Below are 14,426 nucleotides of genomic sequence, written 5' to 3'. Positions count from 1 at the left end.
CATGGGCCCAGCAGCCCAAGTCCATTCACTCATTCATTCAACAAATAATTGTTTAGCACCTGCTTTATGCCAAGCACTGTTCTAGACAATGGGAATAGAGCAGTGAAAGAAAACAGAAAAATTCTCTGCTTTCTTGGGGTTTATATTCCAGTGGGGAGAGAAAGAAAATAAACAAACGAATATATTGGTTAAATTTAAAAAGTCAGATAGGAAAAAGGGCCCACAAAGACAAAAAGAAAGGTAGGGAGTCAGGACTGATGGAGGGGCTCTTAAAAACAGAGAGTAGGTAAGTCTTTCTGAGGCAGTAGCATTTGAGCAGGAACCTCAATTAGGGGTTAGCCCTACAAACATTTAAGGTAAATGATACCAGAAAAGCACCAGGTACAACCAAAATCAACCAAGCTACATGCTAGTACCTTCAGTTATAAACACTTTGTTCTTCTTTGCCCTTTAATTTTAGAGCTCTGCAAATTCCATTCCTTAGATGACATAACTAAGAAAGCCCCATTTTAATAAACAGAAATATAAAACATAAAAATCTCTAGTGTGGCCAAATCTTGTCAAAATGGACAAATTACCAACCCCATTCAAACCACCATCACTTTTTTTTAAAATTTATTTGAGCAGAGAGAGAGCACAAGTGGGGAGGAGGGTCAGAAAGAGAGAGGGAGAAGCAGACCCCCACCGCCCCACCCTGAGCAGGAGCCCAAGACCAGGACCTGAGCTAAAGGCAGATGCTCAACCCACTGAGCCACCCAGGCATCCCAAACCACCATCATTTCTTGACTGAATTACTGCAATAGCCTAACTGCCCTCTTCCTCAGAGAGTTTACTGAAAGTAGTCCAGAGTTCTCAACATACTCTGATAAAGTCTAAAGTCCTTCCAAAGCCCCTCCCACCACCACCTCTCTAGTCTCTTCTACTACTGTCCCTTTGATCACTCTTCTGATTGCACTATGTCTGTTCATTCCTGAATGGATCACTAGCACCAAGAAAGCAAGGGTCTTCTTTTGTTCACCTCTTCACCCTTAGCACTGCCTGGCATACAGAAGATGCTAAATGTCAATAACTACAACGTTTGTAGAATGAAATAAAGCAGAAACTGGATAGCCAAGACAGGCTTCACTAAGGGCTTGATGTTTGAGCTGATACGTAAAGGACAAGGAGCCATCCATGCAGAATTAAGAGCAGAGGCAGAGGAAATAGTATAAATTCCTCAAGTGGGAAGTAGCTTGCCTTTTATTTATTTTTTTTTTAAAGATTTCTATTTACTTATTTGAGAGAGAGAGAGCATGAGAGGGAAGAGATCAGAGGGAGAAAGACTTCCCACTGAGCAGGGAGCCTGATGCGGGACTCAATCCTGGGACTCCAGGATCATGACCTGAGCCGAAGGCAGTTGCTTAACCAACTGAGCCACCCAGGCGCCCAGTAGCTTGCCTTTTAGAGAAACAGGAAGAAAGAATGGATGCAGGGCAGTGATGAGAGAGCACAACCTTGTAGGTCAGGGTGTGGGGTTTGCAATGCAAAGTAACCGGAGTGTTGTAAGCAATGGCGTAACGTGGTCTGATTCTGGATTTGTCTTGAAAGTAGGGCTGGCAAAATTTACAGATAGACCGTTATGTAAGAAGTAAAGGAAAAGGAGGACCCAAGAATGACTCCCACCTACACTTTTAGATGAAGCAATCAGATGGATGGTGCCATTCACTGAAATGGGTATGACTGACAGGAATAGGTTAGGACAGGAGAGTGAAACAAGAGATCCAGTTCGACGTGTGGAATTTCAGTGACCAGGGATAAGGCAGTCAGATAAGCAGGTGTGGTGCTCATCAGAGACGCCAGGGCAGGGGACGTTCACATCCATGTAAACAGGAACCCAATATTGAAAACATTACTAAAGCAATCGCCTGTTCCTTCCCAAATAACAACTGAGAAGGGTGACGGGTAGGACGACCACCAGAGTAACCCCGTAGCAGGACGATCTCTCTCTGGCGGGTCTTCAGTGCCTGGAGCCGCAAGCGCGGCGCCGCCCCCGCCCAGCCCCACCCCGCGCGCCGGGCGGGCCGGGCCAATCGTTCCGCCCGGCTTTCCCAACGAGGCAAAGGCCCGGAAGTGGGAATAAGAGGAGCACGCACCCGCCAGTCCCGGTCCTTTCTTAGATCTCTCCTCATTGAGCCGTCTCCAACTAGCAATAGTCACTGCTCCCCGTCCCAAGACCCTCCACCGGTCCCCTACCTGGAGTTCACGAAGGAAGGAACCCTGGAGACGTCACCTCGCCCCGGAAGTCTTCGGGGGTTGTTGGCGAAAGGGCCGCCGGGAAATACCGCGAGCCCGGGGGAGGGTCTGAAGTTGAGGCGGGGACTCCAGTGTGCGCGGTGGACCAGGAGCCGTCAGGTTTGGCTCGCGGCCGACGGCCTCCTGCTGGCTGAAGAGGTGGTGCTTTCCGCGTGTCCCCGGAAGGACTTAGAGCGAAAGGCGGGAGAAGGAAGCAGCCGAAAGGCGGAGGAAGCCCGTGGGGGTGGTTGCGTGTGGACCGGACGCTCTGGGCCTGGTGAGCTTCCAGACGCCGGCTCTCGGGCACCCGAGCCAGCCGAGCCCAGCCGGCCGCCTCTCCTTGCGCTGCCGCACCCGTCGGGAGCGAGTGCGCCTGCGCGCCTGCCACTGCGCGCGCCTCGTCTCTGTCCTCTCACCGGCCGGCGGCCCGACAGTTCCTGCCGCGCTCCCCTCCCGGCCTTGCTCAGCTCGGCAGCGCCCCGGCGTGCGGCATGTCCCGGCGGCGGCACAGCGACGAGAACGACGGTGAGTGCCCTCGGCCCGACCGCCGAGGCCGCGCCCACGCGGGGGCCGAGGTCTCGGGGACTCGAGGAAAGGGATGGGAAGCCCCCCACACACACACACAACCCCGCAGCATTTGGGGGACCAGGCAGGCAGGGCGGGAATGTGGCCGAGCGACTTCTAAAAAGCCTCCCGCTGTCCCCCTCCCCAGCTCCTTTAGTGGTTGGCCTCGTGGACCTCTGGTCTTTAGTACCGCCGAGCAGGGAAGCACACCTGGGTCTGTGCGGCCACCTCTTGGGCACAGTGACAGGTACCCACTAGTCCCGGTGTCTCGTTTTGACCCTCAGACTGCACCTGAAAAGGGGCTCCCAGAAGGGAAGAAACAAAGCGGTGAGTGGGAGATCTGATGAGCCGCAGTCTGAGAGCTCTGCTGTACCCGTCATCCGTTGGTTTGCCTTCTTTCATGCTGCAAGGAGAGAAGTCTGCTACCCACACTCACCCACATCTGTTTACCAATAAACAGATGCACATTGTTACGGTAGATTTCGAACTAGCTGCAAGTGTATTTCCCTCATGAAGGGAAAAGTGCTGGAAAACTAACTGGAGACCACTTAGGGATTGAGATCAGGGGTTCTCTACTCCATTTGGATGGTTTGCGCTCCAGGGGATCGTGATGTTGCCACCATAAAAACCAAGGATAATTTTGCTAAAAACAGAGAAGGATGGGGCGCCTGGGTGGCTCAGTGGGTTAAAGCCTCTGCCTTCGGCTCAGGTCATGATCTCAGGGTCCTGGGATCAAGCCCCACATCGGGCACTCTGCTCAGCAGGGAGCCTGCTTCCCCCTCTTTCTCTGCCTACTTGTGATCTCTCTCTCTGTCAAATAAATAAATAAAATCTTAAAAAAAAAAAAAAACAGGAAAAGATGCTTACATTACAGAAATGCGTCAAAAACATACGTCCACCAAAAAAGGAAGAAACTGAGTAATTCTGTTATTCTAGCTTATTGTTCTTTAAAAGGGATGTGGTGTAGTGGTTAAGAGGCCAGACTTTGGAATCAGAGGGTTTAAGTTCAAAGCTAGACTCTACCATTACTTCATGATCTTTCCCAGATTCTCTCACCTCTGTAAGGCTTAGTCTGTAATGTAGAAATGTAAGGTAGAAGTCTATAATGTAATGATACATACCTCTTCTCAGTTTTATGAGGGTTGAGTTAATACATGTAACAAATATCTCATGATGATATTTACTTATCATCTGTTAATGCTTAAGAACTGACAAACATTGGCAGATATCAATGATGTAAGAAAAAATATGGAAGAAATGTTTTATTTAATTAATTTTCTTCACTAACATTTTCTTATCCTTGAGTTTTGGGACATTTGGGAATAGGAACAGAATCACATATCTTTGGTTTTAACAATGAAACATCAGATCTCTGCTAGGGAATGGCTGGAGAGAATATTCTAGTTCATCCTTATCTGATATCTAAGGATCCAGAGTTTTAGTTCAGTAAACATGGAGACATAGCTAGCAGTGCCCAGACACTGTAAAAGCAAGTCCAGGGTTCTCTTCACTACCCAAGTGTTACTATGCTGCGTGCCTAGATTTTTTTTTTCTTCTAAACACATGAGGTTTTTGTATAATGGACATACAGGACGCAGAAAACACAGTTTTCATATGCTTTGAGTTGGATTCATCAAAATTAATGTGCTTGGAGTGATTGCTTGGGGTTTAGGGAACTCGAGTCTTTTAAAGTTCTTCCCATTTTCTTGCTTTTCTCATACTTTCTTTTCTTCACTCTTCTCCCTTCTGGGGCACCCTTAAAGGGAGAGAAAATGTTTCCAGAGGGCAGCCTGGAGAATTGAATGTGAATATGTAGAAAACAACTTTTGCTTTTGCTACTGTGATGGTGGCATAACTTTCTTGGAAGTTAGTTTCTTTTAATACTAGCTGGACAGTAAATCATGGTCCATTTGGAACCTTGGAATAATTAAGACAAAAAGAAGTAAAATGAATTAATTAAAGTTTACTCTGGTCAATAATTTAGTAGTAGAGGGTCAGTTTATAGTTCTCTGGGATACTCTACCAAATCTGGAACTTTTATAAATTGCCACAATTTGGGTAATGATCAGTTGGGGTTTACCCTAAACAGTGAGCTAAATATTTTAGCTAAGTATCTACTGATTTTTGAATATCTGAAATAGTAGACGTTTAAATGTTATAGAAGGCTATTTTAAAATAGCCTGAATTCTAGTAGTCGTAATTAATTTGATACATTTAAGCACTTCTGGATTATTGTCAGCTCTTATCTGTCACTGGCTGCCATGACTTTCCACATGCTTGACAAGATACAATCATTTATTCAACAAGCATTTAACAGTGCCAGGCACTGTCCTAACTACTAGCCCTACAGTAGTGAACAGTGTAATGGTTAAGCCTCCCTTGTACAGACAGAACACAGTCAAATAAAATATAGTGCATCACATGGTGGTAAGTGCTATGGAGAAAAATAAAAATGGGTAAAGAGAGTAGAGATTGTTGGTGAGGTGGATTTGCTGTTTTATTAGGGTTGATCAGGAAAGGCCTCACTATGAATGGCATCTGATCAAAGACTTGCAGAAAATAAGGGAGCAAACCAGGTGGCTTTATGGGGAAAAGCAGTGGTTTAAGAAAAGAGAACCATTAGTGCAGAGGATTTAAGGCTGGAGCATTCAAGGAGGCCAGGAGGAGAGGTGGGGTTGGGGAAGTTGTAGGAACTAAGAGAGATTAGCAGAGGATCAGCTCATAGAGGGCTTAATAGAGTTAAAGCTCATAGAGTTTTAAAATTGTATCTCTTTATTGAGACTAGAGTGTCCAGGATCCAGGGAAATAAGTTAGGAGACTACCAGTCTAGTTCTGCTGGAGTATAGTTCAATTTGTAGAGAAGGAAAGGGAAACAAACCCTAAATTCGAAATTAGTGTGTGGATACTGGTTCAATGCCAAATCTAACGCATTTTTTAGAATACCTTTAAGAATTTCTCTGAAGCTTTTCAGTTATTATAGGATATACATATAATAGTTGTTCAGTACATTGCTTATTTTGTTCTTCTGAGAAAGTATATCATCCATAACCTTTGTCAAAAACCCATATTAACCCCTTTTTAAACTACTTAGAATTGGGTCCTTATCTTTTAGACTATGACTACTTTTTTAACTTAACTGTACAAAAAAATGATTAGAGGTGAAAGGATTTGTTACTCCAGGGAAGAGTTACGTTTGTTTCAGGCATGATAGTCACCTCTGCCTTAAATCTTCAAAATCAAGGTACTTTACTTTTGCCTTTTACCTGGTTGGTTTTGCTACTTTACTTTCTTTTTTATAGGGTTGGTCTTTGTTTTCCAGTTTGTGGGTTTTATAATAATTAAGGGTTTAAGATGTAGTTCAGTATATCCATATAAAGTTAGGAGTTGTCTTACAGAGAAAAAACTGGTATATGGAGATCCTTTCAAAAAAATTTTTTTAAGATTTATTTATTTAAGAGAGAGAGAGTGCACATACAAGCAGGGGGAAGGGCAGAGGAAGAGACAGAATCTTAAGCAGACTCCATGTCCAGTATGGAGCCTGATGCAGGGGTTCTTCCTCATGATCCTCAGATCATGACCTGAGCAGAAACTGAGAGTCAGATGCTCAACCCTCTGAGCTACCCAGGTGCCCACAAATGGGTTTTAATAAAGACCTGTCTCTGTTTCTCTCCTATACTAGCCAAGGGTGTCAAAATGAAGTGGCAATATGTAACTTGAATCTATATTGTAAAACTTCTGCATTGTTACATTTAATATAAAATCTGTTCTTGTTTTGGGAGCTACCATAGATAGGTTTTCTTGAGGGCATATGAAAACATTCGGCTAATTTCCAAAATTTTATTCTTAATGAAGATGCTTTATTCTGTGTGCCCGTTCTCTTCTGAGTTCAATATCCTGTACTGTCATGAGTTCAGATATGTCTGTAATTTTACCACCCCTCCTTCATATCCTCTCAAATATCAGGTGAGAGTGGGGCATATCTACTTAATACTTTCTGCCTCCTCCCATTCTCCAAACAAAACGTGTGCTTTCTTATAGTCAGAATGGAAAGAGAGAAAATAGGAGTTGTGGCTCAGGGAGGACCATGTACTTGTATTTTCTGTTTTCTTCAGAAATCCTACCTTCTCTCCTACTGCATTTTTTTTCTCCTTTTCTAGGTTACAAGAGGTCTGGGAGGGTTGCTTTAAACACGAATATGATTCCAGATTGATTTGGGAACAAGGCAGCTGGAGAGTAATTTAGGGAGGATGTGGAGGGTGGGATGTGAGATAAAGGGTGAGTGGAGTAGATGGGCCAGAAAGAAAGTAATGGTAGTTGAAGTTTAAAAAACAATAATAAAAAACAAAAAAATTGCTCTCATTCAGCTAGTTTTTCACTATCTGCTTTTTCCAACCTTACCAGAATCTGGTTCTGAAGAACACCGTTAGTATATTCTGCTTTATAGACAGAGTTGCTCAGCTATCATTGACATTTCAGGCTAGATTATTCTTTGTTGTTGGGAGTTGTCCTAGGCAATGCAATATGTTTAGCAGAATCCATGGCCTCTACCCACTGGATGTCAGTAGCACTCCCCCAGTTGTGACGGCTAAAAACGTCTCCAGAGATTGCCACGCTGCTCCTAGCGGGGGCAAAACTCACCCAATTAAGAACCATTGCTCCAGGAGAAGGCTATTTTAACATCCTGGCTGTCAGCTTATATAAACATTGCTTTGAATATGAGGGGTTTTTCAGTGAATAAATCCTAGAAATAGAAGACTTTCGTGTCAAAGTTGGCTGTTTGGGTGATGGAACCTTTATAGATCCTGTAATGTAGTAGGTTTGATGCATACTTGAGAATGAAGGTCACTGATTCCACTGTGTCACACATGTTTACATGGGCTGGGATCTCTAGGAATACATCTCAGGTCTGTAACACTGCATGTGTGTTATATCTTTTTATGGCATTATCCTCTCAAAACTATATTCATTTATTATTTAAGCCAGATCATAATAATAACAAGGGGTCAGGGGGTCAGAGCACACAGTGCCTTACTCTGTGGCCTCGTATAGCACTTCCATCTGGTCCTGTCCAGATTGTAACAGATTGGTTTTATTCAGCTAAGTTCAAGTGGTACTTGAAGATCATTTCAGTTATTAAAGAGACTTAACACCCAAGTTTAGGATAGTGGAGTGCTGTTTTGTAAGAATCACCATGTATTTCAAGCCAGATGTTACAGTGGCAAGTAAGTGATTATGAATTCTATAAAAATGGCTCAGTTCCTTTGTCTATACAAGTCTGGAGAAGATTGTGGTTATATTTAACTTACTCCTGGGTAATTCTAGATCCAAGTGCAGATTTCATTATTAATGCAGATCCCGAACACTGTTACAGAGTATTGCTTCCTTGTCCACATGCTGTCCTAAAAATCTAATCAGTGGAAATAAAAGTTGAATTATATTGGGAGACTAGCCAACATTGTGTTTATCAACAGCATCATGTTCTATACTTAACACTATTAATTTAAAAATTTTAAGCAGTAGGTTATCCCACAAAAGGATATAAGGCGTGTGTATTAAGGTTTTAAACAAAATGATAAGAGATGATTAATAGTAAGAATCTGAACAATAGTAGACAGTTCAGTGCCTAAGTTGATTTGTAGTTTGTTCACCTTGAATTCTTCAGCAACCAAAAGGACAGTTGGATGATTGGTAATGATTTCAGTGTGGTAGGTTTTGTTGGTTTGTTTGTTTGTTTAAGATTCTTTGAATGATAGGGTTTTTTAATATAATAGACTGGTGGTTGAAGTAGGAAATCATGAAACATACTTTTCCCCCACCTATTATTTGATAAAGTGCTCAGGATGTTTCTTTGAGTATATGTCTGTTGATTATGATTCCCATTGCTTGGGGTAAGCTATACCCTAATGCTGCATGGTCTACAGAACCAAAGCTATTAATTGAAGAGTTTAAAGTTCAGACCTCTGTGAAACTAGTGAGGAATCCTAATGTTTTATGTTCCCTTTCCCATCTTCTGAAGTTGTCCCCCCCCGCCTTTTTTTTTTTTTTGCCTAGTCTAGTCTTTCCAAAGCATTTAGCTTGGTTTTTGTACCCATATTTCATCAGTTTACAAAATAATTTTCATTACTAGAATAATGAGTACTGCCAGCAATAGGAGGCTTTAGGACCAAGCAACTGAAGATGGGTGAACAATTCTGTCTAAAGAACGGGAGTAGCAGTACAGGAGTGTTCCAGAGAATAACTACAGTGGTTAGGATGTTGTAAGCAGCATTCCTATCTATCCCCAGGAGTGGACAGGGCTGCTGCCTTGCATAGCCTCATGGGGCACTATTCGCAGCAAACTGAACATAACGAATGCCTTTTGGAGTTACAATAGTGTCCATGGGTATGGAGACCTTTGGTGAATCTAGCTAGCCCAGTCAGAGAGGTGGTGGGTCAGTTAAGAGCTTCTCCTGTGTGTAAAAACTAGGGTTTCTGGTAGGAAAGAGATAATAGTATTTAAAAGGTTAAGTAAAATTTGCGATAGTGGATTCATCATGTAATACTAATTTTTTTACATTGTTGAAACAGGAGGACAGCCTCACAAAAGGAGAAAGACCTCTGACGCCAATGAAACTGAAGATCATTTGGAATCGTTAATATGCAAAGTGGGAGAAAAGGTATGTGCCAAATAGGCCCAAACTGTGACGGGGTTAGGGTTGTAGTTGACCATACTTGATTCATTTCTGCTGCTGAAACTGGGTGATCAAGGTTTTAGGTGAAACTTGTATTACCATTAATCTGTATCCCAATGTAAATTTGTTTTAAACACTTGGGATGCAGATAATTAAGAGTTAAATGTTTTTAGTAATCTTCATTACATAAATATGAATCTTAGAAGAGATCTTAAGGAATAACTCTCTCAGTATATAAATAATGAACCAAACAAGTCCTGGATACCTGAGGTAATTAGCTCAGAGTCATATATTAAGTGTGAGATACAAGAGAGCCAATGATGTCCCCCCATTTCTAATTCTTATTCTGCTACCTTAGACTGCTTGCTTTTAAAATTTCATTCATTCTCTTTTTATGGATTTCTAAAGAACAGTAACTACCTGAATTGGTTTATACTAAACCTGTCATAGTGCCTTATGCATGTAAGGCTTTAACTTTTTTTATGACCACATAGAAAATTTTAACTCACTAATTGCTGAGTACTTAACAGATATTTGATATGCTGTCCTCTACAGAGTGCCTGCTCTCTGGAGAGCAACCTAGAAGGCTTGGCAGGTGTTTTAGAAGCTGATCTTCCTAACTACAAGAGCAAGATCTTAAGGCTTCTTTGTACAGTGTATGTATGCAAAAGATTTATGAATCCAGGTGATAATGTATTATCTACTCTTAAATGCTTTGGGAATGTGCAAAAGATGTGTTGACATTCATATTTCATTAGTTTTTCTTCTAATGGGAAATTTATATGAACAAAATGACCTTTGTGAACTCTTTTTTTCTTAGAGATAAGTAAGACTAAAATTGAGCATTTTCTTTACGTTTTGTTTCTTGGAACTTTCAAATCATTTGAGTTGACTATTTTTAAGTGAGAAAGTAGACAGTTTTCACATTCAGAGATGTTTCTTTTAAGCATGTGCATTTAATATAAGAGTTTAATGTGTATTTTTAGTCAGTAGTACCAAACAAATGTGGGAACTGGTCACTTGAATAATAGTCCTTCTCAGAAGACTGAAGAAGCTTTTGAAGCTATTACTTTGCTTAATCTTTCTTTGAGTTAAGTTAGCTAGAACAAATATTATTTAATCCATGAGTAAATTAAAGTGGGAAAAGTCTCATGAAATCATGAAACAGTCTCTCCCATGGTGGAATTAACAATCCAGACTTTCTCATCTGTCAGACGGACATTGATCACTCTGAATTTTATGCTTTGCAAAGAAATGGTCACAACTTTTAAATAAAAGGGGTCTTTGTGCTGTACTTTATATTATGAGGTATTTTAAAATTTCAAACATGAAGTTGACTTGTAAGTTATTTCAAATACTTTGATTAATATTAATGCTTGCAGCTCGTTTTTGAAATTTAAAAATGTATGCATAAATCATAGCTATCAATAGATTTCTCTTTAACTTCTCATAAAGTACAAATTATTTGGGTTCTAGTTTTTGAAAGACATCCAGTTCATATTCAAGAAGACCTATCCTTAGACTAAGAAATGACTAAGAAAAATTATTTTGCCGTAGTGATCTCGAAGGTGCCTTCTGTTTTGAAAGCATTTATTAAAATAGAAGAGATTTATGCTAAAACTGTGATGGAAACCATGGCTTTGGGGGTGGAGAAGATGGTTACTCTCAGGGCAAGTATTTTTTTAAACCTAAATTGTCCCTACTGCTCTGCTAGGCACTTTGGGAAAACTCAAAATCTGTAAGAGTCTGACTGATCATTAGCTCCTATTTACTTTTCTTTTTGAGAGAATTTCTAAAGGCTACCTAAATTAGGAAATAGCATTTCCATTTTCCAAAGGTTAATTATTGTAATCCTCTTCCCTGCTTTTCAAATAGCTTTAATGAAAATTAACACACCTAGAGTAAGCAAACTGGGATGTAAAGAAATCTTACTATGTCCAAGAACCAACCTGACATTCAGCAATTTAACTGATAGGAACCTAGTTGGAAGTGGTTTTAGTTCTGAATTTTTTTCTTAGCAACTAGAATAGTGTTTCTCAAAGTGGAATTCTGATCCTGTGACATTTGGTTAGCTAAGTTTAGAAATGGTGAATGTTCTATCTCCCCCTTAATGATTCTGCATTAAAGAAACTGGTTTCACCCAGCATTCCCCAGATGTTTTACCATGGAAACATCTTCTGTAGAACTACTCTTAAGAGTTCACTAAACACATTGGAAGAAAAACTGGTCTAGCATTATATTTATTTTAGTTTGATAACTTTATAATTAAAGTGTTTTACCTAATTCTTGGATTAGCTATAATTAAAATGAAAAATTTCAGGGGTCATGTCTGCAACTCTTCTCAACATTTATGCCTTTTCTGAAGTAGTTTTAAAAATATAACTCAAAGTATGGGGCACCTTGGTGGCTCAGTTGGTTAAGGATCTGCCTTCAGACCAGGTCATGATCCCAGGGTCCTGGGATTGAGCCCTGCATTGGGCTCCCTGCTCAGTAGAGAGTCTGCTTCTCCCCTTCTCTCTGCCTCCTCCCCTGCTTTTGTGTGCTCTCTCTCTATCTTCCAAATAAAAACCCTTAAAAAAATTTTTTTTAAAATACTGCTCAAAGTAACTCTGTTCCAATGTTGGTAAAATGATAAAAGATTTATATAATATAGAATTGAGCAACTTAACATAATACTGTTGTTTTGGGGTTTTCTTGTACTGGGTTCTCAAATCAGTGCACGCCTGTTACCTGAGAAGTTGACAATTTATACAACATTAGTTGGACTGCTGAATGCCCGGAATTACAACTTTGGTGGAGAGTTTGTAGAAGCTATGATTCGACAACTTAAGGAATCATTAAAAGCAAACAATTATAATGAAGCTGTATATTTGGTAAGTTACTTTTTTGGTGTATTATGACTTAGTGTTGGGATGGAGAGGAGAATTGAGCTACAACCAACGAATTTATCCTTTCTTCTGAAATAGAGTTCCCCACTCACCACAGTAGCTACTCTTCTGAAACCGTTCTCACTTAAGGTACCATGGAGCTCATTACCAAATCCAGTGGCTTCTTTCCACTCTAAATCCTAGTTGACCTTCCTATAGCATGTGATGCTTTACACTCCTTTTATGTCTTGGATTTCTGCAACACCACTATTTCGGGACCTCCTGCTACTGCCACTCCCTTCTATTCCTCTGTCTCCTTTTACTGGGTCATCTTCCTTTACTCCTTACATTTTGTGTTTCCCGGGATTCTGTCCTCACTTCACTTTAAACACTCTCCCCTGAAGCATTCTTACTCTCTCTTTGCATTATTAACTATTAACAACATCATTTGGGTGACGCAACCCCCATCCTGATAAGTCAGTAACTGAATGTCCTGTTTCAGCCCTTCTCTTGAGCTCCAGACCTGTGTTCCAAATACTGCTGGATAGCCCTAAGATATCTTGCCTGGAAATTCCTAAAAGTAATGCATCATTCTGTCTTTTCTCCAAACTGCACACAGGGTCTGCTGTCTACTGCATAACCCAGCTAGGGACCTGAGTGTTAATGTTTGCCTTCCCTTTGCCCTGTCATCCTTTAAGCAGTCCCCAGATCCTGTCACTTCTGCCTCCTAAATTGCTCTCTGGTCTGTCCCTTTTGTCTCCAGGGCCTCTGGCATAGTTCATACCTTCCTCTCGGGCTTTTTTATTTCTTTTGTTTAAGTAAGCCTTATGCCCAGCATGGGGCTTGAACTCACGACTCCCAAGATCCAGAGTCTCATGCCCTAAACTAAGCCAACCAGGCACTCCCTTCCTCTTCATGTCTTCAAATAGCCTCTTAACTGTTTTTTTGCAGCCAGATTCTCTGCCTTTCACTGTATCATCTACTGTGGCACCAGACTGGTCTTCCTGTAACTCACTCTGCTCATGTTGGTATAGATCACAAACCCCTGTTCTTTCCCATTCTCTAAAGTGGAGGGTCTTAAAAGCCTGTGCATAAGATGATTCACTGGGTTAGCAGAAATAAATATTTATCTTAAAAGAAAGTGGAATTAATAAGCCCTACTAATGTGTAACACATGGATTGACAGTGGGCCAATGTATATTATATATATTTATTTAAGTGTGATGTATATGTTTATTTATATCACATAGAGTTGGAGGCATGTGATCAAATTCTTTTACTGAATATGTTATCAAAAAAGTTAGCCACCAATCAGCCTGTAAGATTAAGTCCAGATTTCATATTGACATTTTATGGTTGCCCCAATCTGTTTCTCTGTCCTTATAATATATATATATATATACACGTGTGTGTGTGTGTGTGTGTGTGTCCCATATACCCTCCAGCTGTCAGTGGTTACGTGCAGATTCCTGAACACATCTTTTTGAACCCTTCTGCCTAGAATAGTCCTCTTGCTCTCTGCTTGAGGCATACTTCAAGCATCCTTTATGACCTAGTCCAGGTGTTACCTCCTTTACAGTGCTCTCCCCTACTCCCCTTAGCACTGTTCCTAGAACGCTTTTTATTTACCCTCTAGTATAGGAGTCATCCCTTTGGGTTGAGATTATGCTCGTCCCACTAGACTGTGAGCTCCCACATGACAGGGATCTTAATACTGCTTAGCAGTGGCACACAAAGGATATCCAACAGATACCTGTTCAGAAATTTCCAGTTCTGTAGTCCAGGGAAAATTTTTTCACAGAGAACAGAAAAGATGATAGGTTGAGGTAGCTCTGTGGGACAGGAACCTGTAAATGCAGATTCCTGTCTGTCATCCTGTTCCGGTCCTAACTACTCAACTCTGCTGTTGTAGAACAACAGCAGCCATAGACAGTATATAAATGAGTGAGCATGTTATGTTCCAATACATGTTTATTTGTGGACACTGAAACTTGATTTCATATGATTTGTATAAATCGTAAAATACCCTTGGATTTTTTTCAAGCATTTAACT

General features: G+C 41.1%; 2 protein-coding genes across 6 annotated transcripts in view; one reads left to right on the top strand and one right to left on the bottom strand.

Annotated features, from left to right (window-relative positions):
- TSTD2 (thiosulfate sulfurtransferase like domain containing 2) overlaps positions 1-2,369 on the bottom strand; it is a 32,392-nt gene extending 30,023 nt beyond the window's left edge. For 3 of the 5 annotated variants that reach the window (XR_006820849.1, XM_046023322.1, XM_046023319.1), the window contains exon 1: positions 2,133-2,266. The gene's annotated coding sequence lies outside the window, so the exon portion shown is untranslated. Of the gene's footprint in view, positions 1-1,904; positions 2,053-2,132 lie in introns of those variants that run through there. The other 2 variants (XM_046023320.1, XM_046023321.1) reach the window with 2 other exon arrangements.
- Positions 2,348-14,426, top strand: part of NCBP1 (nuclear cap binding protein subunit 1) — a 39,257-nt gene continuing 27,178 nt past the window's right edge. Inside the window, exons 1-4 of the mRNA XM_046023318.1 lie at positions 2,348-2,796; positions 9,403-9,491; positions 10,062-10,162; positions 12,223-12,379. Of these exons, the coding sequence (XP_045879274.1) occupies positions 2,763-2,796; positions 9,403-9,491; positions 10,062-10,162; positions 12,223-12,379 (381 nt within the window). The 5' untranslated portion in view covers positions 2,348-2,762. The remainder of the gene's footprint in view (positions 2,797-9,402; positions 9,492-10,061; positions 10,163-12,222; positions 12,380-14,426) is intronic.

Source organism: Meles meles, chromosome 11 (assembly GCF_922984935.1).
Source record: "Meles meles chromosome 11, mMelMel3.1 paternal haplotype, whole genome shotgun sequence".
NCBI classification, from domain to species: Eukaryota; Metazoa; Chordata; class Mammalia; order Carnivora; family Mustelidae; genus Meles; species Meles meles.
This window is presented reverse-complemented; position numbering and strand designations above follow the sequence as displayed.